The 24534-nt window shown below is 38.2% G+C and overlaps 1 protein-coding gene and 1 long non-coding RNA gene across 4 annotated transcripts in view; one reads left to right on the forward strand and one right to left on the reverse strand.

The window, feature by feature from the left end:
* The window catches only part of LOC132535009 (uncharacterized), a 45156-nt gene extending 41422 nt beyond the window's left edge, over window positions 1–3734 (forward strand). Inside the window, exon 2 of the long non-coding RNA XR_009546792.1 lies at window positions 3557–3734. This is a non-coding gene — a long non-coding RNA (uncharacterized LOC132535009). The remainder of the gene's footprint in view (window positions 1–3556) is intronic.
* A 366-nt stretch (window positions 3735–4100) lies between these two features.
* Window positions 4101–24534, reverse strand: part of ATM (ATM serine/threonine kinase) — a 121808-nt gene continuing 101374 nt past the window's right edge. For 2 of the 3 annotated variants that reach the window (XM_060180121.1, XM_060180120.1), the window contains 10 exons: window positions 23875–23957; window positions 22690–22830; window positions 21372–21488; window positions 18989–19138; window positions 18512–18677; window positions 16249–16335; window positions 12017–12131; window positions 10328–10391; window positions 5890–6026; window positions 4101–4738 (listed from right to left, as the gene is read on the reverse strand). In XM_060180121.1, the coding sequence (XP_060036104.1) occupies window positions 4555–4738; window positions 5890–6026; window positions 10328–10391; window positions 12017–12131; window positions 16249–16335; window positions 18512–18677; window positions 18989–19138; window positions 21372–21488; window positions 22690–22830; window positions 23875–23957 (1244 nt within the window). In that variant the 3' untranslated portion in view covers window positions 4101–4554. The remainder of the gene's footprint in view (window positions 4739–5889; window positions 6027–10327; window positions 10392–12016; window positions 12132–16248; window positions 16336–18511; window positions 18678–18988; window positions 19139–21371; window positions 21489–22689; window positions 22831–23874; window positions 23958–24534) is intronic. The other variant, XR_009546791.1, reaches the window with a different exon arrangement.

Raw genomic sequence — 24534 nt, forward strand, 5'->3', positions numbered from 1 at the left:
TATACAGGGAGGTCAAGTTCCTAGAGTGGCCCAAGAAAGGGCTTAAGATGACGTTTCTGATGGAAGTGACTAGTGATAGTGGAGAAAGAGATTAGAGGTCTAAGCCCATCATATCTGGGTGGGAATCTGATTCCCTAGTTAGGGCCCCAGATGATGGGGTGGTCTCGTATAAGACCATCATTAAATGAGCCAGTCTCTTTCCCTTATCCAGCCTTTATAGTCCTTTCTTTATCTGACAAGCTTAGACTTTCTCCCTGTTGTTAAAGCATTGTCATTTGTTGTATCCAAACTTGTATTAGGTTTATGGGGTCTGCCTTCTTTGGGCCTTTCTACTAGTTTGCCTGGCTTATTAGGTCTAATTGGTTAGAGAATCTATGATGCCTTCTTCAGGTCCTTCTACTAGGTTCCTAAGCTTATTAGGTCTAAGTCTAATAACAGAGGGCTAGTAAGCACTTTTACTTTGAGTTATATAATTGCCCTTTGCTTATGGAAACATGTACACATGTACCCAGTATCCAAGGCCCTAGCCTGTATCTATTAACTATAATGTTGTTGGATAACATGCCATCTGAAATGGAACTAGGTAATCCCTTTTGTTAGGAAAGATCTCACCACATTAGAGGAGTTTGGAGGTTGACATCTCAAGCTTGTTGTCTCTGGCAAGAATCTGCAGAACAAGTCAGTAGCAGCATAATGTAGCATGGCAGCACTGCTAGTGTTGATTTAGTTGAAGTCAGAGGTGGTAGATCTTCATTTTTCTTAAAAATCTTAATATAAAATTTTATGACTTCATACAATGGGATCTTCTATTCCGGAGGACTTTATGTAGCATTGGTTATTATTTATTCCTTTAAGATAGGCAGCATTGCCTAGCTGTTACTTATTTTTGTCCTTTCCATACCATGAATGTGCATGCAATATCTATGAAACTCACTTAACAAGGTAGGTTTACAGTGGAGTTACTTAAAATAAGCTTGCACATAGCTGATCACCCCTTTAAAAAAGTATTTTCAGGTCAGATATTTGAAAAATGTTTAAGAAATATAGGGGTTGGGTGGTAGTTCACCCCACAGAGGGTACACATTACCAGGCATGAGGACCCAGGTCCAAGCCCACCATACCCAATTGCAGAGGGAAAACTTCACCAGCTGTGGAACTGTGCTGCAGGTATAGTTCCCTGTCTTTTAATATTAAGTCATTGGAAAACTACACCAAAATGTTTCCTAGTGTTTGCATATAACTTCCTTCCTTTGTTCCTTTTATTTTCGCTGAGGCTTGGTGCCTGCATAACTCCACCATTCCTGGTGACTCACTACCATCTCTTTATGAACTAGCACCATGCCTGGCACACAAAATATTCAAATATTTGAATAAAACTAATGCATCACCACATAGCTTCTTTTAGGATTATTTATTCAAAAATATGTAACAGTGTAACAGAATTCTGGTAACTGAACAGTAGTAACATTCGATAGAAGTAAAATAAATTTACATATTATACAGTTTCATGAAGGTGCAATTAAAATACTTGAAATGGCACATATATTTATATTTCAATTCAGTTTATTAGCTTTATACTTTTTTTAAAGATTAGCTGGCTTTAATCTTTAAGAAACTCAGTTTTTCATTTTAATTTGGTTTAGATAATATTTAAACTTACAACATTTCCAAGGGTGTATAATAGTGATGGTTTTATGTACCACTGAGTAGCAGTATAACTTTGGCATGGTATAACTAGAACATAAAATGGTTATTATATACCACGATATGGCCAAGATGCCTTAATCTATAATTTATTATCACTTCTAGTAGCTTCACTTCAACTCACCTGAAATCTGTCCAAGTTAAAGATTATCCATATATAACACATAACTGCAATTTACTGACTTTGGGAAATTATTGTATTTCCCCAAACTTCACATTCTATACCTGTATAGGGGTATAACTCTATACCTGTATAGTGGTATAACATCACTAGTCACACAAAGATTAGAGATGCTGTATATAATGTATAGCCAGTACTCAGTATACTAAGTATACAACAAGTATGGTAAAATCAATATTTTAAAAATCTAACCACTCCTCAATTGTACCTGATACATTTCTGTATACTTTTCAGCTCTAGACAGTGTTTAAGATTATCAAAAAACTTTTTTTTTTACTTGTAAATTACAGTTTTTATCTGTAAATCTGCTAAGTTTCAAGGGCATTAGTAAGAGTATTTGAATAAGACAGGGGTCTCATGGCATACCACTCAAGACTGATGAATACATTAACAATTACATGGAAAATTCATAAGACATATCAATTAACAAGCTTTCAATTCATTATCATACTGTTAACTAGGTGATAATTTCTTAATACCATCAATGAAGATACCAAGACTTTCTTGACTAAAAAAATTTAATCTTGCTATATTCCTTTATTACGGTCATAAAAAAATTATTACTATACCCAAGTGTTCACATAGGCTGCTTGTAAGAAAAAAGATATACTGGGCCAGAAAGATAGCTCACTTGGATTGTGTGTTTGCTTTTTATGGGCATGACCCAGTTTCCAGTCCAGCCCCATTGCACTGAGGGAAATGTTGGTGATGCATCTTTCTCTCTGTTTCTGTCTTTGTGTCTCTCTGTCTTAGAAAAAAGTCAGTCTGCAGGGCTGTCAGCTCAGTAATGATAAATAAAAGTGAAAGATACACAAAGATAACTTTGGCATTTGAAATGCAAAATAAGAATAACTCTCAAGAACCAAATACAAAAATCCACAGATAAAAACAACCAAACTTGATTTAGCAGAACTACTAGACAATCTACAAAATAAAGACCTTTATAAAGACTAGTGACAACAGATGAAGCAGCTCAGGTGGTGGCGCACTGGGCAGAGCACTGGTTTGTGTGTAGCTTGTCCTCACTTTGATCCCTAGCACTGTATGTGCTAGAATGACGCTCTGGTTCTATCTCATGTTAAAAAGTCTTAAAGAAAATGAAAAGTTGTTTTTTTTTTTTAGACTTTTATCTAACGATTGGTGGATATGGATCCTCACATTTACATAATTTCACTGTGCTGTGCCCAAGTTCTAGCCCCAGCAGCATACTTTCCTCTGCCACCCCTCTTCCCCCATGTGGTGCTGGGGCTAGAACTTGGGCCCTATGCGTGGCAATGCAGGGAAACCACCCACGGAGTTATCTCTAGGGCCTGAAAATGACAAAAAAAAATTTTTTTAAAGACATAATGAAACAAATCTGAAGAATGAAAGTATTAGAAAGTAATTTTTGAAAGGAGAAGCACAATGAATAGTTTAATGAGCTAAGTGATGAGAGATGAGTAAGGAATGAGAGATGTTCATGAATTAAAAAACAGAACTGAAGGCATCACAGAAATATAATGTAAAGCTTTAAAGATAGTGATACATCTTTATCTTGTAAGAAAGATGAAAATTCCAATATACATTTAAAAAGAAACAGAACCATACTTGCCCTTAGAAGTTTGTTCTCAATAGCATAACAATTTCATTATTCCTTTTATAATAGTAGGTGATCTTGCTACTGAAATTAAGCATTTCTTAAATACTGCTTTGTATCCTATATTGTTCCCCCCTTTTTTTCTTGGTGATTGTTTTTTAGTGGCACCAGGTCAATATATATATAATTTTTTTAACTACATGTACACATATACACACATACGCATGCACACACTCTAACCCACCATCAGTGGAGTCTCCCCTGGTGCCTTCTCTTTATCGTGCATCAGTATGGTACTTGGGCTCAATCCCAGGTTCTTGTGCATAGTAAAGTGTGTTTTATACCAAGTAAGTTATCTCTTAGCTCTTTTCTTTCTTTTTTAAAAATTTATTTGAAATTGAGAATGGAAAGAGAGAAGGAGGGAGAGAGTGGGAGGGGAGAAGCAAAGGAGGGAGGGAGGGAGGGAGAGACAGAAAGACACCTGCAACACTGTTTCACTGAAGTTTCCCCCTGCAGGTGGGGACTAGGGGCTTGAACCAGGGTCCTTACTCACTGTAACATGTGCTCAACCAGGTATGCCACCATCCAACCCCTCTCACATGCAAAGTATGTAGTCCTCCATTAAGCCACATGCCCAGCCTACAATAGTGCTGCTTATTTTTAATCATGACATATATGGCTACAATTTGTAAACTCTTTCCTTTTATATACTAATGCCAATAACTTATCTTACATGTGGAAAACACTGTAATTAAATTTGTTCATACTTAAGGAAAAATTGTCAGTAATATTCCTGTCACTTCTATCTTCAGCAATTGCATTTAGTCCTGTTTTACTAAAAAATAATACAAGTATATATTTGAGAAGAAAAAAAAATCAATGTATAGCTTACAAATAAGAGCATGAATGAAATGTGAGATAAGAGATGTTTCCTGTGACTATTAAAACAACTTCAGATGAATAAAACAAGTATTAAACGTTTTTACAAGTCCAGTACATAGCTCACTCCCAGTTCAAAGTAAATGGGTGAGTTAAAAATGAAGGCAGTAATATAATTTCCAGAAGTTAAATTCAAGGGTAATTTATATGACAGTCACACCCAAGCTTTCCATCCTGGGAAAAGTCGGCTGAGATTTTTGGGGTCCATGGCCTGTTGTATAAGCAGATTCACTTGTCCACCCACACTGAGCACAGTTCCTTCTTCCACTCCCTTCAGTTTCTCTTGCAGTCTCATTAAGACACGTTCAGCGACTTTGTTGAAACTCTGGTCGATATCACTAATGACAAAAAGAAAGTTTTAATATATATATGGAAGGGATAGAGACAGAAACTGAGAACGGAAGATAGGGAGAAAGAGATAAGAGTGACACCTGCACCACTGCTCCACCACTTATGAAACTTTCTTCTTTCTTTTCTTCTTTCTCTTCCTTTCTTCCTTCCTTCCTTCCTCCCTCCCTCCTTCCCTTCCTTCCTTTCTTTCTTTCCTGTTTTTTTACTAGAGCTCTGCTCAGTTCTGCCTTAAGGTGGTGTGGGGGATTAAACCTGGGATGTTGGAGCCTCAGGCATGAGTCTTTTTTTTTTTTTTGCCTCCAGGGTTATCACTGGGGCTCGGTAGGCACTATGAATCCACTGCTCCTGGAGGCCATTTTTTCCTTTTGTTGCCTTTGCTCATCATTGTTGCTGTTACTATTATTGTTGTCATTGCTGTCCTTGTTATACAGGACAGAGAGAAACCGAGAGAGGAGGAGGAAGAGAGAGAGGGGGAGAGATAGACACCTGCACACCTGCTTCACTGCTTGTGAAGTGACCCACCTGCAGGTGGGGAGCAGGGGATTGAACCAGGATCCCTACACTGGTCCTTGTTCTTTATGCCACGTGCGCTTAGCCCACTGTGCTAACGCCTGCCCCCGAGTCTCTTTGCATAACCATTATGGTATCTTCCTCTGCCCACTCATGAAACTTTCCTTCTGCAAGTGGGGAACAAGGACTTGAACCCAGGTCCTCATGCACTGTTAGGTGTGCACTCAATCAGGTATGTCACCACCTGGCCTCAGTAAATGTTTTTTAAAGAGGTAAGATTTAAAAAATTTTTTAAAAATATATTTTTCCCTTTTGTTGCCCTTGTTTTTTATTGTTGTTGTAGTTATTGTTGTTGTTATTGATGTCATTGTTGTTGGATAGGACAGAGAGAAATGGAGAGAGGAGGGGTAGACAGAGAGGGGGAGAGACAGACACCTGCAGACCTGCTTCACCGCCTGTGAAGCGACTCCCTGCAGGTGGGGAGCCTGGGTCTCGAACCAGGATCCTTAAGCCAGTCCTTATGCTTTGTGCCACTGTGCACTTAACCTGGTGAGCTACCACGCAACCCCCGGTAGGATGATTTTAAACAATCTTGCAAATAAGAAATGTGAACTGACAAACTGCTCACCTGAGATTTCGTCTGCACTCTTGGTCATCTGCATTTGGAGTGGCATGGAGCTCAGTTTCATCTTCTGGCCTCTGCTGTAAATACAAAGCTTTCAAGGGGTTCATAGTCCAGTCAAAAAGAGGATCATATAGAAGGACCTAAGGAGAAAGAACACATTTTGATGACGTATTTAGGCACAGTAAAACTAGTATTATGAAAATAACAGGCCAGTTATATGTAGTTGACTAGAGAGAAGTAAACTGTGTCCACATAAACCTTACATTTCCTTTTGGAGGAAACTATACCAGCATGAATGAGGCTCTGGACTTTGTCATCCCATTCTGAATTCATTCTTCTTCCATTTTTGAGGGTGATATCTCTTGACCCATGTTTTCTGACAGGGTTAAACTACTCTATCAAATATGTAAGTACCGAGGGCTGGGTGGTGGTGCACCTGGTTGAACAAACGTTACTGTTGTAGAGCCAGATGTTGTAGTGCATGGCTGCAGAGAAGAGAGAGAGAGGGTCCGGAGCGAAGAGGAAACACAAATCTTTATTCGCGCTGGCACCTCAGAGTTGGGTGTTAGAGAAGCAGGTTGGGCCACGTGGAGGTAAATGGCCGCCTCACGCAGTAACCTTTCCTGCGTCTGAACACCAGAGTGGAGTGCCGGCAAGAGAGTGAGGTGCGGAAAACGAAGGGTTTTTATAGGAGTAGCTTTCGTGAGAATGGGAAGGGGGAGGAGTAACCAGAGCACTTCAGGATAGGATGATAACTCTCGTGAGAATGGGAGGGGGGAGGAGTAACCAGAGCACTCCAGATATCGCGGGGATATAGACAATGTCCTGAGGGCACAACATGGCTGAACAGGCACTCCGAGACTGTCCCAACTCTTGCGGGAACTAGCAGTAGCCTGAGGGGACAACATGGCAGATGTGACTACATTGGCACAATTTCCCAGCATCTCCCCCTTTCCTTTTATCTAATGCCCAGGGCAACAGTGTGTAAAGTCTATGAACTACTCAGGGTCAGTCTATGAAAAACCAGCAACGTGAAGGGAAGGAAGCTGCTGTAAAATTGTCTAAAGTGTCCAAAGGGTATACCAGCAAGTCCGATAGAAGTCTCAGTCCAAAGTAGGCGACTAGGGGGAGAAATGGCAGGGGATGAAATGCTGCGTGAGGAAGGTCAGCCTCTGGAATTCTGCTTTTCTGTAGAGAGTGAGCTTTGTAGTTTGTGAATCTGTTTCTTCAGGTTGTGCCAGGTCACCTCATTGGTTTCCGGGGGTGTGTTGTAGTCATTCCATCTTGTGGGCGATGTCAGAGAACAGGATCCAAATGGATTTCCAGGAATTCCATTTGAGTAGATGCTTTTTCATGTGAAGACTTTGACAGCTGAAATTCACTTACTTGTCAAACAAAACTTGTAGCAGATTAGAAGTTTACTATAATTGGTAACTCCATTATAATTGGAAGTCCTTTCTAGTATGATTTTAAGGTTGTTTAAACAGTTTAAACTCAATAAAATGTGGAAAGGTAAACAGAAGAACCACGGTTAAAAGCCTCAGGCATGAGAATAATTAACATAATCATTGCACTATCTGCCCCACCCATAACTCATAAAGTTTTCAGGATTAAACGTTTCAGATTCATGTCAAGATGTAAAAGAGAAATCAAAGGAGGGAAAAAACAATTTTTTGGATTGTTTCTGGATGTCTCTAGAAATCATGGCTGCGTCCAGCATTTTTTTTTTTTAAGTCAATGTCAAACAAAAATTCAGTCATTCAAATCATTCTCTTATGAAACGCAACTTGAACCAGATTATCAAGATCTCACCATGTAGGATTAAGAGTCCCCAGAGGGCGTCCTAGTCCAAAAAGCTCCTCGAAATTCCATTTAGGGTGCTTCTGACTGTTCCTGCTGGGTTGCTTCAGGCACCCATTTTTAAAAGTGTCTTCCCATTGAAGAAAGAATCCAATCAGGAGAGTAGAACTAACCACGTGTCTCCAAACTTGGGAACTGCCAGGGTAGTGGAGAATGCTCCTCAAACTAGAGTAGTCCTTCTCCATGGGAAACATGCGAGAAGAAGTCCAGAAAGTCCCAGGGGAAATCCCCATGCATATCCCAAGGTCTATGATCACGGTCATAAAGAACCAAACTGTGGCCCGGAGCAAAATGTAGTCCTTTTCCTCAGGAAACATGGGAGAGGGAATCCAGAAAGTCCAAGGAGAAATCTCCGTGCATCTCCCAAGCTCTATGATCCCGGTCATAAGAAACCAAAGTTCCCGGTCAGGGAACCGAAGTGTGGCCCAGAGTAAAATGTTCCAGAGACAGAGAAACTGTCTCATAATGAAACAGTAGAGGCTTTGCCAAACCTCTTCATAAGTAGAAGAGAAGACCATAGTGCATAGGTAGGCAAACTCTTCACTTATCTGGGAGTTGCGCAGGTCCAGCCCCACGTTGTAGCGCCATATGTTGTTTTCGCCGGGTTATGTTGTTTTCGCTGGGCTGGCTTCACGGGCGGGTAACAGACGACCAGGGACCCATGGTTGAGCTGTAGGCAGTATCTCTTTATTCATGCAGGACGCAGCACAATCTAAGATGAGCTAAGCCAAACTCAAGTACCCTAAAACTCACAATGCTATCTTTATATATACTTGCCAAGTAGGGTGGAAACAGGATGTGACATAGAGAGGGTGGAGAGAAAAGTGACTGGTGAAAATCAGAGTGTGACAAGGAGGGGGTGGAGCAGGTGAGAATCCTATCACTGAACCACCAATGCCCTGGAGGGAGTGCTTTATGTAAATGTAAAAGTGATTTATATAAATAGACCAAAGCTTTGAATGGGATTAAATCTATCCCTATATAGGCATATGGTTAAGCAGAAGCCAGCGGGAGCTGGCATACTATCCAACATATTACAATGTGTAAGGACCTGGGTCCGAGCCCCCAGTTCCCACCTGCAGGAGGAAAGCTTTGCAAGTGGTAAAGCAGTGCTGCAGGTGTCTCTCTGTCCTTCTCCCTATCACCCCCTTCCCTTTCTATTTCTGGCTGTCTCTATCCAATAAATAAAGATAATAAAAAAATAAGTACTAACCACTTTCTTTCCTTTTGACCAGTGTGGTACAGGTAATGGCATTTGTTTTGGAGGGCCCACTTCTCCCTCAGCTGGGTTGTAACAAACTAAATTGTGGGAGGTAGAGAGCAACAGCAATCATATCTGAACCTTACTCTCCCATGTTCTCCAACTTGACATACTGATCTTTATCCTTTTCCTAAGGCTCTAACATTTTCTTTCAATTAATTGTAAATATGGGTAGGGAAAAATGACTTCATTGAAAGCTCTTCGAAAATCCATGGCAGTTGGAATATGAATACTAAAGTAAATGGCAGGGCCAGAGCACGCAGTTTTAGGTCTTTCTTCTTCTTCTTCTTTTGCCTCCAGGGTTATCTTCGGGGCTCGGTACCTGCAACACAAATCCACTGCTCCCGGAAGTCATTTTTCCCATTTTTGTGCCCTTGTTGGAAAGGACAGAGAGAAATTGAGAGAGGATGGCAAGGCAGAGAGGAGGAGAGAAAGATAGGCACTTGCAGGCCTACTTCACTACCTGAAGCAATGCCCCTGAAGGTGCGGAGCCAGAGGCTTGAACCAGGAACCTTATACTAGTCAGTGCGCTTAGCCTGCTGTGCTACTGCCCGGCCTCCTGTTTTTTTGTTTTGTTTTGTTTTGTTTTGTTTTGTTTTAAACCAAAGCACTGCTCAGCTCTGGCTTACGGTGGGGCAGAGGATTGAACCTGGGACTTTGGAGCCTCAGGCATGAGAGTCTCTTTGCATAACCATTATGCTATCTACCCCCATTCCACTTTAGGTTTTAAATAAATGAGTCCGTTAGGAATTTTTGACCTTGGTACTTCAGAAAAATAAAAAAGAAATAAAACATACTACTAGGATCTATTTCAGCATCTTCTTTGTATTAAGTTGTGAGAAAAGTCATGATGCATTTTTTTTAGACTTTTATTTATTGGATAGAGACAGCCAAAAATCAAGAGGAAAGGAAAGTTAGGGAGAGAGAGAGACACTTGCAGTCCTGCTTTACCACTCGCAAAGCTATCCCCCTGCAGGTTGGGACTGAGGGACTGAATCTAGGTCCTTGTACTCAGCCAGATGTGCCAGCCTGACCCCCCCATTTTTGTATAGAAAAAATGTCATTACTTTCCTGACAACCCAATAGCAAAAACTCTTAATGCCATGTGAGTTTTCTTCTTATTATTCTTTTTTTTTTTTAATAGAAGGTGAAAAAGAAAGGAGAGACACCACTCCACCATTCATGAAGCATCCCCTATGTAGGTAACTCCCAGGTCATGGCCAGGGTCTTGAATCTAGGTCCTCGTGCATGGTAAAGTGTGTGCTGTAAAGGGTGACCTATAGATCCCCACTCCCCAAATTTCCTTATTATTGACTTTACCTCCACAATAGTTAACAGGGTTTCCTGAGAGTTCCTCATAACCTCCATGGTTTTCTCACAGCACCTACAGTCAAACACATTGTAAATATGGATTCTATTACATGCCAACATTTTCACCTTATGTCTAGTATCCTGAGAATATTCCTCTTACTTCCCAAAGTAAAATCTCAAGAAGCACAGTATTCTATGTATTCTTAAATGATTACTATATATATATATATATATATATATATATATATATATATATACAATCTAAGAACTTATAAGGATAACATTATTACTGTAAGACCTTTGATCATTGTGGTAATTATTAGTTTACTTTTGCTTCATTAAAAGGTGAGTACAGAGACCTCTGTTGGAAAACTATAGATAAAACTAGTTCTTTCAGCAGGAACTAGTACTTAGCTCTTTAGCTCCTTGAGGACAGCTTATCTTCAAGTGAGCACTCAACAGGAGCTGTGAGCAGCAAGCAAGGACAGCTTGCTATGAGAGAGATGTTAAGGGGAAAGGTAGGCTGCTTCCAGAGGATGTTAGGAGGCACAGCATGTAGTTAAGACTGGTTGGGTCCTAGGTGACCTGAAGGAGGGGGAAACTATTAATTACTGCTTTTACCCAGAGTCTTTCCCTTAGTGCTAGTAAAGCACTAGAATATAATTCTAGTATTGAATTATTTAATTGATAGAAAACTATAGCCCTAGGGGCAGGTGGTGCACCTGGTTGAGTGCACAGATTACAGTGCACAAGAACCCAGGCTCAAGCCTTTGGTCCCCATCTGTAGGACAGAAGTTCACAAGCACTGTGAAACAGTGCTGTAGGTCTCATTCTTTCTTTCTCTCTATCTTAATTTCTCTCTGTTTCTATCCAAAATAAATATATTTTTTAAAACAGAGAAGAAGCAGTGGTAGATAACATAATGGTTACAGAAAGAGACTCTGCTGAGGCTCCAGAGTCCCAGATTCAATCCCCCACAACACCATAATCCAGAGCTGAGCAGTGCTCTGTTAAAAAAAATAAAAGGGGGGCAGCGAGAGAGGGAGTCGGGTGGTAGTGCAGTGGGTTAAGTGCACATGGTGCAAAGTGTAAGGATCCCGGTTTGAGCCCCCAGCTCTCCACCTGCAGGGAGTCACTTCATGAGCAGTGAAGCAGGTCTGCAGATGTCTATCTTTCTCTCCCCCTCTCCATTTCCCTCTGTCCTATCCAACAACGATAACATTAATAATAACTACAACAGTAAAACAATAAGGGCAACAAAAGGGAATAAATAAATAGTTATTAAAAAAATAAAGGGGGTTAGGCGGTAGTGCAGCGGTTAAGCACATATGGCACAAAGTATATGGACTGGTGTAAGGATCCCGGTTTGAGCCCCTGGCTCCCCACCTGCAGGTGGTGAAGCAGGTCTGCACGTGTCTGTCTTTCTCTTCCATTCTCTGCCTTTCCCTCCTCTCTTGATTTCTCTCTGTCCTATTCAACAACAACAGCAAATAGCAACAATAACAACAAGGGCAACAAAAAAAATGGCCTCCAGGAGCAGTGGATGTGTAGTGCAGGCACCAAGCCCCAGCAGTAACCCTGGAGGCAAAAATAAATAAATAAATAAATAAAAATTAAAAAGTAAAAGAGAAGAAACCTATAATCTCATTAACTTTTACATCAAAAGTCACCAGTCCTACCTTACCTTTTACCACTTACCTTCTGAAAACACCTTCAACACCAGTAATCCCCATCCCATCCACAATGTCTCTGGTGAGCCTAAAAGGAACTGTTTCAGGTGTTGGAAGAATTTTACCCTGTTCAAAAGCAACTCCTAAAGTAAAAAAAATACAGTAATATTAGAAAAAGCTTCATAGCTATTAGGCTGTCAGAAAAGTCATAATGCATTTTTGCATAGAATAACTCAGAAAAATATATCATGATTTTTCCAGCAACCCAGTGGTTTACTGTCTTAGCTAGGTAGCACTGAATCAGGTACCATGAAATTTATCTCCTACAAACTATCAGTCTTACAATCTTGTAAACCACTATTAATCACAAATAAAAAATGGCTAAAAAAAGCCATCAAACAAATCTGTTTTTTAGAGATTTCATGAGAGAAAGGCCAACCACAGCCCTATTCTACTATGAATGATTTCTACTTGTTTTGTCTCTGTTACTCTCTAATGTGGTACATGTTCTACCAGCTCCCTATTCCCCACTCACCCAAACATGTCTTGATGTTAAGTAGAGAAACCTTATTAAAAAATGAGTAGTGATGGGTAAATATGTTAGATAGTAGTGATGGGTAGATGTCTTAGTGCATTTAATAACTTTTTTCTCTTGCATTTTAGAGTTCTTATGTATTCTGTTTTGGTATCAAGCCTACTGACTTTAGTTCTTAGTTTTTTTTGTTTTTCTCTCCTCTGTTATTCATACTGAGTAGTTGCTACTGTTTTGTCTTCATATGCGCTGACTCTCATAGTCTCTTCATTTTGCTATTGAGCCTAGCCAGAGGTTTGTTATTATTATTTTTAAATTACTTAATGAGAAAGACACAGAGGAAGACCAGAGCACTGCTCAACTCTGGCTTATGGTGATGCTGAGGACTGAACCTGCAACCTCAGACCCTGAGCCATGAGAGTCTTTTGCATAACCATTATGCTGTTTCTCCAGCCCTAGTCATTGAATATTAATATGTTAATTATTGTTTGTATCTTACTCTTCTCTTGAGGCTCCCATATTCTGGTTTTTGGCAATCTTAGTCATTTCTGTGTGTGTGTGTGCGTGCGTGCGTGCGCACAAGCACACGCGTGTGTGAAGAGAGAAAGGCAGGTACAGACGGAAAAAGTTTCATGCAGTGTGGAAGGTTATTTTCATCTTTATTATGCTCCAAACCCTCTTAAACTTTCTCTTGAGTCTACTGCAGGTGAACATGAATCTAACTCACAATCCTTCTCTCTATCCCAATGCAAATTTATTCTGGGGAAAACTGTGTAATATCCTTCCTTGATCCTCTCTGTTCTAATGGAACTCAGGTTTACTCTCAATAAAGTATCACGGAGATTTTACTCTAATATACTTACAATTTTACTTGAAACTTTCTATTTGCACTTTCTTAAAAAATTTAAATTCTATAGGGCCAGGAGGTGGTGCTCCTAGTAAAGCACACACATGGTACAGCGCAAAAGCTCCTGGTCCCTACCTGCAGGCTGGAAGCTTCAGGATCGGTAGAGGAATACTGTAGCTCTCTCCCTCACCCTCTATCTCCACCCTTCTTCCCTCTTCCTATCTCTCTCTCCTTCCCTTCTCTATTTATGTCTCTATCCAAAGTAGATAAAACACTTTTTATCACCATAGCTACGTACTCTTCTAAAATGCTTGACATGTATTTGACATTTATCACATTCTCATCAGTTTTAGGTCCCATTTCCATGGTGTCTGCTTTAGAAATTTTACTAAGGCCAATTACCATCCCTTCAGTTCTTAGTAAGTGATTTGTTTTCAATTTCTCAGAAAATATAATAGTACAAAAATTTTTCCTTAAATTCTTTCTCTTCTAGCTGAATACTTCTCTATTAATGATACTTCCTTTCTTCTTCTTCCTGTTTTTTTTTTTGTTTGTTTGTTTGTTTGGTTTCTTGCCTCCAGGGTTATCACTGGGGCTTGGTGGTTGCACTACGAATTCACTGCTCCTGGAGGCCATTTTTCCCACTTTGTTGCCCTTGTTATTGTTGCTATCACTGCTGTTGTTGGATAGGATAGAGAGAAATCAAGAGAGATGGGGAAGACAGAGAGGGGAAGACAGATACCTGCAGACCTGTCCACTGCCTGTGAAGTGACCCCCACTGCAGGTGGGGAGCCAGGGCTTAAACTGGGATCCTTATGCTGATGCTTGCACTTTGTGCCATGTGCGCTTAACCTGCTGTGCTACAGCTGGCCTCCAAATCTCTTCTTCTAAGTGGAAAAGTTAACACATATTCCTTCAAAACTTAGGAGATGGGATGTAATTCACATAACAGTACAGTGTGTCTTCTATGTATATGACTCTGAGTTTGAACCTTGACACCACATGGGAGCATGATGGACTGTACCAAGGGAAATTCCACGTATGGTGCGGCAGTGCTGTGTGGTGACCTTCACACCCTCACCAAGAAATAACATGGAAAAAAAATTGGGCCATGGAAAGCTACTCACTGAGTATTCATGCATAGGTGAGGCCTTGGGTTCATTTCCCACCACAAAATTAAACAAACAAAAGAATTATAAGATGACAACAAAAAAGTAATGGCATACCTTCTCTAACAAAAGTCCCATCTTCACTCCTTTTTTTAAAAAAAATATGTATTTTTAATATTATTTATGATTGGATAAAGATAGAGAAATTGAGACAAGAGGGGAAGATCAAGAAGGAAAGAGACAGAGACACTTGCAGCCCTGCTACACCGCTCGTGAAGCTTTCCCCCATAGGTGGAGTCTAGTGGACTGAACCTGGAGACTTGCACACTGTTATGTGTGCACCTAACCAGGTATGTCTGGCCCCGTCTTATTCCTGTTTATCAGGGATAATGTGTAAGATCAGAATCTCCTCCAGTTCAATGATTTCAACTGAAATCTCTTCTTGGTTCAATATCTCTTATCTGTAAACCTGCCAACTCCACCTAATGGCAGTTCTGTTAGTACCTCAAAAACAATGTGCAACATCTATCATCGTCTTATTCTTTACAAAGTCTGCTGTGCTCCTTAACTAGAAAAAGAGTTATCTGGAGTTCCTCTTTCTGCTTTTTCCAAATCTGATATACTGGTATAGTGATACTACAAAGATGTAGTGATGCCACAAAACATGTCCCCAAATAAAGTCTTCTGGTCTTTATAACTTTAGTCCAAATCTTCATGATCTCTTATTTAAATTATTATAACATCCTTATCTACCTACTGCCAATACTGCCTCCGCAGTTGTCTTCCAATAAACAAATATGATCAAGTTCTGTTCAAAGATATCTTCATTTGCTCCCTATTGTACAACAGATTAAAATTAAAACTTTAATGTGGATTTTTTTTTACAGATTAATATCCATAAAATAACTGTTTCTCAAGTTACTCAGCTACATACACTTCACTGCAGCCACATTTAATGCCTCATTATTCCTATAACATGCAATATCTGTATTGCTCATCCATTCAAATCTATTCTTCTCTTTCTTTCTTCTTTTCTTTTAGAATAACTAGAGGCTTGTACATGTGTAATTTCACTGCTCTGGGTCACATTTTCCACTCAGCTTCTTCCTATGTCATTATAACATCCATGTAGTACTGGGACTTGAACTTGGGTTGCATGTGGCAGTACAGGCACCCTACCTGATAGCTGTCTAGCCCTCTATCTTCTATCTGGATCAACCTGTCCTTCTGTAAGACTTGGCTTAACTTGGTATGTATATAATTTTTTCTAAAGTTTTTTTTAAAATAATTTTTATATTTATTTATTTGTTTATTCCCTTTAGTTGGCCTTGTTGTTTTATTGTTGTAGTTATTATTGATGTAGTTGTTGTTGGATAGGACAGACAGAAATGGAGCAAGGAGGGGAAGACAGAGGGGGAGAGAAAGAGAGACACCTGCAGACCTGCCTCACTGCCTGTGAAGCAACTCGCCTGCAGGTGGAGAGCTGGGGGCTTGAACTGGGATTCTTATGCCGGTCCTTGAGCTTTGCACCACCTGCGCTTAACCTGCTGCGCTAACGCCCGACTCCCTATAATCTTTTCTAGTACGTATCATCCAGTAGACAGAGTTAGCTGCTCCTTTTAGCCTTATTTCTATGTGTTTTCTTTTTCAATACTTATTACACTGATGCATCTATCTTCTTCCTACTTGTTATATCTTGGCAGGCAAACAACATTCCTGGGCAGCCAAATATTTATTAAGTAGAATAAGGATACCCTTCTTTTATTACTTACCTAAATCGATATGTACAAGTTCTGCTGATTGCTCATTTATCAAGATATTTTGCACATGTCTATCACCAAGTCCAAGAATATAGCCAACTAGAAAAAATAACAATCTAAAATCACTGGTTTTGTATATTCCTATAAGATGTTTCGTGATAATTTCAACTGAAAACACTGACTGTATATTATTTTATATATTTTGGGCTTTCTAACCTACTTAAAGGTAGGTATGTTTATAACCAGCCATTTTGTACAAGTCATATCTTGTCAGCTATTTTCAAGCATACTTTAATTCACAAATCTTTGATGATTTGCTTAAACATTTCCTTTTACCAACAAGAACACATTTAAAAAGATAAGTACTTTGAAAACTGGTGAGATTAAGACCCTTTACTTAACAGGGCCAATGCAGTGCCCTGAAATGACTCAAGTACTTGCTGACTAAGCTTTTTACATTATATACTCAATATTCTCAATATTTCATATTTATTACATACTCATTTGTTAAGTATACTTTTCTTTCTTTCTTTATTTGCCTCTGGGTTTATCATTAGGGCTAAGTGCCAGCAGTATGAATCCACTGCTCCTGGGGGCCTTTTTCTTTTTACATTTTATTGGATAGGACAGAGAGAAATTGAGAGGGAGAGAGAGAGAGAGACACCTACACACCTACTTCACCACTTGTGAAGCAACCCCCACGCAGGTGGAGAGCCGGGAGCTCAAACTGGGATCCTTTAGCGGGGTCCTTATGTTTCATACTATGTGCACTTAACCTGATGTGCTACTGCCCGGCCCTCCTGAGTATACTTTTCAATTGAAGGTCTGTGAAATTATCTTCTACATAATAAATTATGTTTCACACATATTAATCATTAATCCATTTCACTGGGTAGGTGTCATATATATATATATATATATATATATATATATATATATATATATATATATATTTCCTTTTTAAAAAAATATTTCATTTATTCCCTTTTGTTGCCCTTGTTGTTTTATTGTAGTTACTGATGTTGTCATTGTTGGATAGGACAGAGAGAAATGGAGAGAGGACAGAATGGAATGAAGACAGAGAGGGGGAGAGAAAGATAGACACCTGCAGAGCTGCTTCACCACTTGTAAAGCGACTCCCCTGCAGGTGAGGAGCCGGGGGCTCGAACCAGGATCCTCTGACTGGGATCCTTACATTGGTCCTTGAACCTTGCGCCACATGTGCTTAACCCGCTGTGCTACCACCGACTCCCTATAATTCCATTTTTAAAACAAACGATATGCCTTAAAATACTTTCAACTTAATTAAATGCTTTTAACTTATGTGGTTTTACAGAAAAAATAAGAGTCAGGATGCCTAGCTACCTGGAGAACTCTCACTAATTGGGCCTACTTTTTTGTTTACAAATTAAACCAGTTGAGTCAGATTAATATTTTTCAATGTAGGAAAAAAGAGAATTTCATAAATTATGTAAGAGTACTTCAGCAGATACATGTCCTGCCTTCCTCAAGTACTGGTACATAAGTAATAGAGGAAGTGATCTTTAGCTTAAGAGCAATAGATTATAAGACCTTTGATGTTCCTATTCTCATTCTCTAGGATTGTGTTAATTGTTCTAACTATTCTGATCTCTTACAAATTAAAAAAACAAAGCCAAATAATATGTTGTACATTAAATACTTAAATGTATATCATGATTTTTTTATTCCAAAAATAATACCCTATTAAAACAGAATCAATCACTGGATGATAACAGCATGGTGTTATAAAAGATCCTGTACAAAAAAAATAAGAACTAAAGAAAACAGCTTAGGGACCAGGTGGTGGCACATCTGGTTGAGTGCATGTATTACAGCGCAAAGAGTGCATGCATTACAGCGTTCAAGCCCCTGGTCCCCGCCTACAGGGGGAAAGTTTCACAAGCAGTAAAGCAGGGCTGCAGGGGTCTTTCTCCCTCTCTTATCTCTCCCTTCCTTCTCAATATATGGCTGTCTCTATCCAATAATAAATAAAAATAATAAAAACATAAATGAAAAACTTAAATGGAGTTTCCAAGGAAAATCTGGGATAATAATATATTGAGAGGAGGTACCCTATTTTGGGGTAGGAGAATTTCTCTTCTATAAAAGTTTAGAGCTATAGCGAGAAGCTAAGAATCATGAACAAAAACACATTGACCTAATGATGAAGATGGTTTGGTTAACATACACCATCATCCCACCTGCAACTCAGGAATGCAGGAAGTACTGAATCTACTAAAATGTATACGATTACCAATAGAAGAAGTAGCCACACTTCGAGTATAAGCCAGTCGTTTCTCAAACCAAACAGCTGGGTCCAGGAATTTTTCCATGCAGAAGTAACGAAAAACTGGTTGGAAATTCTGACAGATATCCATAAAGGTTTCATATTTCTCTTCAAATGATTTCCTTTGCACTTCCTTTAAATAGATATATAAAATCACTTTTTCCCAGTACTGTATTAAACTAATATCTAGTAAAAGTGTCTTTGTGGAAAATATACAGAGGCAATTACAAATTAAGGGGGCTGGGTGGGACACACCCAGTCAAGCACACATAGAAGGGAAGATGAAGAGAACAAAGAAGGGCACATGCAGCCCTGCTTCACTGCTCAGGAAGCTTTCTCCCTGCAGGTGGGGACCAGGGGCTTGAACCCAGGTCCTTGCACATGGTGACCTGCGTGTTCTACTGGGTGTGCCATTGCCCCACTCCCATCCTGAGTTATTCTTACCATCATTTTCTTTTGACACTGATAGGCACTATAATCCTTTGGTCTGTATCTTTTATGAGCACCATCTTCATTGTTAACAAGAAATTCGCCAATAGGGACAGTTCCTGTGCACCATTCAAGAACACCACTTCGCTGAGAAAGGGGAACCACCTAAAATGATAGAATAAATATAATCTCTTGATTATAACAGGTAGGAAACTAGAGTGTACCTGATAATCATTCAATTATCAGTCAGTGTGAAGGATTTTTTCCCCCTATTTTTGTGAACTATTGCTGTCCAAAGGAGAAAAAGCTCCTATAAGGAAAGCAGTAAAAAATAATCATGAGCTCAAATAAGATTTTCTAGGCAGCTGCTTAGATTTCTGGAAACCTGCTCATCTCTCAATCTCTGTAACTCCCTCAAAGGTCAATCATGCTAATGATACTCATCATCTGTGACTAAGCTATACTGAGTCTGTCCCATTTAACACAGGAGTTAATTTTGCTTTCCTTATAATTTCACTATCAAATTTGTAGAATTTCACTTTTTGTAAACTATTTCATAGTTATGCATGCTTCTTATTAATATTACTCCTACATAAGTTACTAACATATTTTCTATTACTAAGGATGCAATTTATTTATTTATTCATTTACTTTACCAGAATACTACTCAGCTCTGGCTTATGGTGGTGCTGGGGACTGAACCAGGGACCTCAGAGCCTCAGGGTACCAAAGTCTGTTTTTTTTTAATAGTTGAGATTCTTTTTTAAAAAATATTTATTTATTTATTTATTCCCTTTTGTTGCCCCCTTTTTTTTTTATTGTTGTAGTTATTGTTGTTATTGATGTCGTCGTTGCTGGATAGGACAGAGAGAAATCGAGAGAGATGGGGAAGACAGAGAGAGGGAGAGAAAGATACCTGCAGACCTGCTTCACCACTTGTGAAGCGACTCCCAAGAGGTTGGGAGCCGGGGGCTCGAACCAGGATCCTTACACCGGTTCTGTGCACTTAACCTGCTGCAGTACCACCCGACTCCTGGACACCAAAGTCTTTTTGCATAACCATTACACTATCTCCGAGACCCTAAGAAGGCATTTTTCAATTTTATTTTTAAACCTGTTCTATTTAGGTTACAATATCTCTAGGTTAAACAGGGTTAACCTAGTAGAGAAAACAAACTTGTTGGTATGTGTCATTTTGCAAGAAAAATGATACGGAACTAAGAGCCTCTGAAAGATTACTTTTCTGCTACACAGTGAACTACTTATACTTTTTCTTAATTTTAATTGGTTTATATCCTTGTAGAATCAGGGAATATGAATAAACAAATAAGCTCTCTCACAGCAATCATACAATAATTAATAAGGTACTTCAGTATATGAGTATAGTTACTACACAAAGAAAATATGGGGGCTGGGTAGTGGAGCACCTGGTTGAGCACACGTTACTATGCACAAGGACTCGTGTTCAAGCCCCTGGTCCCCACCTGCAGGGAGAAAGCTTTGCGAGTGATGAAGCAGTGCTACAGGTGTCTCTTTGTCTCATTCCCTCTCTACTATACCCTTCCTTCTCAATTTCTGGCTATCTCTATCCAATAAAGAAATAAAGATAATACAAAAAAAGAAAAAAAGAATAAAATGTGCATAAACAGTAAAACAAAATGAAACACTTGCAAAAAAGGCTCTACAAAATAAGTTTACAGTTATTTTTTAAAAACATTTTTTTAATTTACTTTTAATGACACAGAGAAAGATACACACAGAGATCTACTAAAGCACTGTTTAGCTCTGGCTTATGGTGGTGCTGGGGATTGAACCTGGAACTTTGGAGGTTTAGATGTATCTTTTGCATAATCATTATGCTGTCTCCACAGCACTACAGTTATTTCTTAAATATAAACATACTAAATGAGTTTTCAATGTAAGATTAAGTATATTAAGATTAATTAATTCTATTAATCTACTAAGATTAATAGAATAGTGTGACTTGAGAATTGCCGTCTCAGATAAACTGCTGGAGGCAATGCAAAATTAGAGCACACTGACATGAAGGGTAAGCTAGCAGTATCTACACCAAATTAAAGATACGTTTATCCTCTGACCCATCACTCCATCTTTTGGAAATCTATCCTACAATTCTCTTGCCTATCTATGAAATATTCTATATTCAAAGTTATTCACTATAGCACATCACTATATACAACAGCAAAAGACTGCAAATGAATCAAATATTTATGTGCATACATTTGTGCATACAATGCAGTTGCTAAGAAACGAGAAAAACCATATATACTTTTCTGTTTTCTCTAAGACAGAAGTAGGGAATATTCATGTATTCTATTGTATAACACTGGAAACAAATGAAAATAAAACTTAAAGGGGTAAACTATTGAATCATTACCCTGTATGTGCAGATAGTCAGTTTCCTCTTCCTGGTTTCAGTGTTTCTCTGCAGTAACATATTGCACATCTGGAAAACCTGCTGCATGACAGCATCTTGTCTCAGGTCATCACGGCCCTTCAACAGAATCCAATATGAGTGGCTAAGTACAGTTCATTTTTTTTATACATATAAAATTACATCAACATTCACTTTAGGATAGTGAAAGCGCAATCAGAAATCAGCCTGAACATCAGTGATCCTTTTAAGAGTCCCTTAAACAACTAAAGCCTACTACTAGTATACTCTCACTCTTTAATTATTATTATTTATTTATTTATTGGGTAGAGACAGAGAAATTGAGAAGGAAGAGGGAAAAGAGAGATACCTGGAGCACTGCTTTACCACTTGTGAAGTGTATCCCCCACTACCACCCTCAGGTGGGGATAGGGGTTTGAACCTGGGTTCTTTTTATTGTAACATAAACATTCCACTGGGTGTGAGCAAAGCACTGATATGTTTGAAGGTCCAGTCAATCCCCAGCATCATAACATGCTAGAGTTGAGCACTGAGTGCTCTGGTCTCTCTTAATCATAAAAATAAAGAAAATCTTAGAATAAGGTGTAACACTGACTAGGTAGACCAATTTAGAAAAAAAAGAAAGAAATTTCTCTTAATTGTTTTAGTAGTTAGACTAATTGGAATTTCTACTGTAAGGTACACTGATTAGTATGTTAGTTACCTTCAACATCCCCCCAGCAAGGTTCAGAGAGCTTACAGAGTAAGGGAGGAATACTGTCTCTTTCTGTAATACTTAAAAGAACTTAATAATGTCAGACTCAAGATATTAATGCAAAGACTTTCACATTACAGTATTGAAGAAAACAAGTAACAGCCAAAACAAACAAACAAACATACAAAAATGTTTTGCTAACAAACAAGCTGATGGTTTAACATCCTTGTTTCCGAAATGTTACAAATATTTTACTTCAACTCTTGTCATAATAGTCTTTCAGAAAGAGACATACACATACTAAATGGGAGAAATACTTTGTATCTAGAAAATAATGTACTTCTGGGAGGGGGCAGGACAAGAATAAAAGAGAAAATAATGTATTTCTGTAAGTTTTCATCATTTGTAATTAATTATTCAGAACAAAATAAATATTCAAGAAAAGGAAAAAGAAAATTATCTCCAACGGACTTGTAGATAATTATTAAATCAATTAGAAAATATGCATTCTTAAAAAAAGAAGAATATTATCAACTACAGTATTTTTTTATTTTATTTTTTCCCCATTAGCCATTTAAGAACCACAGCAGAGAAGGGAAGTCTCACCTTAACAAGCTGTCTCCTTTCCTTACCATCAGAGCCCAGACAATCTATTATTTTTGGTAAATTTAAACCTCCTGCCAAGCGAAATTCTGGTTTAAATGACTGTATAGTCACCAGATTCCCATATTCTGATGTTGGGTCCACCTAGTTAAAAAGTGTAAATAAGATAATCAGGTACGCTATATGCACTTATATAAATTTAATTATAAATGACATATTTTAATATTAAACTGAGTGAATGGTTGTGTGTTGTTCGTTAAAATTAGAACTTTACTTTCTATTTAAAGATGAGTTATCACTATAAAATTTTAAAGAGTAATAAAGATAACATGATTTACCTAAATAGCTACAAAAACAGCACATAAAAGTTAGACTAGCACCACTGAAAAGCTATTGAAGAATCAGGAATATATACATCATATTTGTATATAAACATATCTATTTATGAAGAATCAGAATTTAGGAATACATATATGTATATATACATATATGGAGAGATATATAGCACAGTTTAAATTACCATTTTGCTAAACTCTAATCTTTATTATTACATATATTTCTCATCCTATGGTACTTTTAGCAATAAAAAATCTTTATGACATTGTAATATAAAAATACTTTACAATCCATTTAATACTATGATATGTCACAACTAATGCATTCTAATGCATACAGAATTAATGAAAAATAATAAATAAATAAAACAATTAGGAACTTCTTGCCAAGGTAAAATTTGATCTTGGTATAAGCACAATCTTTCCTTCTCTAGTCAAATTAAGATACCAGTTGGAGATATGTGTGGGGGATGGTTGTGTAGCTAACCAGCAACTTCACTGCTATTAGGTTGACTTTATTTTCTTCATTCAGACAGAAAGAGAGACACCATAGTACTTGAGATTTCCTTGGGTACTGGGACTTGTACCTAGGCCATATTCATGATAATGCATATGTTTTACCCAGTGAGTTATTCTCCAACCCATGAAAGGCAAAGGAAAAGAAAATAAGAGCCTTTTAAGTATTTTAAGCTTTGGCAAAAGGGAATCTATTGAAAAAAAACAAAACAAAACTATAGGTTGGAACAAATGAAAATTGTCCTTTTTGATCTCTTAAAAAAGACTTTAAAACATTTAACCTAATAAAGAGGTATCAAGTTTAGTAAAGAAATCGAGACAGTTAATGGTAAATTACCTTAGTTTCCATTGTAGGGACAACAACATCTTCTAAATTCTTAAGTTTAATGATTGGCTGGTCTCCAGGAATATTTATGCCCTCTGTATTTAAAAGAAAGAGGTATTAGTGACCACTGTAAATCAAAGAATGCTGAAAGTGAAGCAGGAGAATTCCTGTGGCTAATCTATTGTTCTGGATCTGATATAGAAATGATGACTCACCATCATTTCTATGGGCTTGGGGTACAGTGTAACTCAGGGTCTCAGAGCCCAGCAATGGTGATCATGGCTTATAAATAAATTTTCAGGCACTGAAGATTTTGTAAGTAAAATTACCTAGCACTGGTAATAAGATGAAATTCTACCTGAAGGGCCAAGCTGAGCATCTCAGGACAAATACATTAATGGTTTACATCATAAAAAGCATTGCTGTCATTTACTATTAATGGATCTGGTAATATTCTTTGTTTGATTAGAGAAACAGTATGAGAAGTTCCATGCTTAATTTTAAAGTAATAAAAAAAGCTGAAGATAAGATTCTTAACAGAAAAAGAAATGTGATTACTAAAATACTGGGAGAAAGATATTCATAAACAAATGCACATAACCAAAGAGATTACAGCACTTTATTATTATTATTATTTTAAAGTCTTTTTTATTTTTTAATTATATTTATTTT

The sequence above is a fragment of the Erinaceus europaeus genome, chromosome 20 (assembly GCF_950295315.1).
Source record: "Erinaceus europaeus chromosome 20, mEriEur2.1, whole genome shotgun sequence".
In the NCBI taxonomy this organism is placed as follows: domain Eukaryota; kingdom Metazoa; phylum Chordata; class Mammalia; order Eulipotyphla; family Erinaceidae; genus Erinaceus; species Erinaceus europaeus.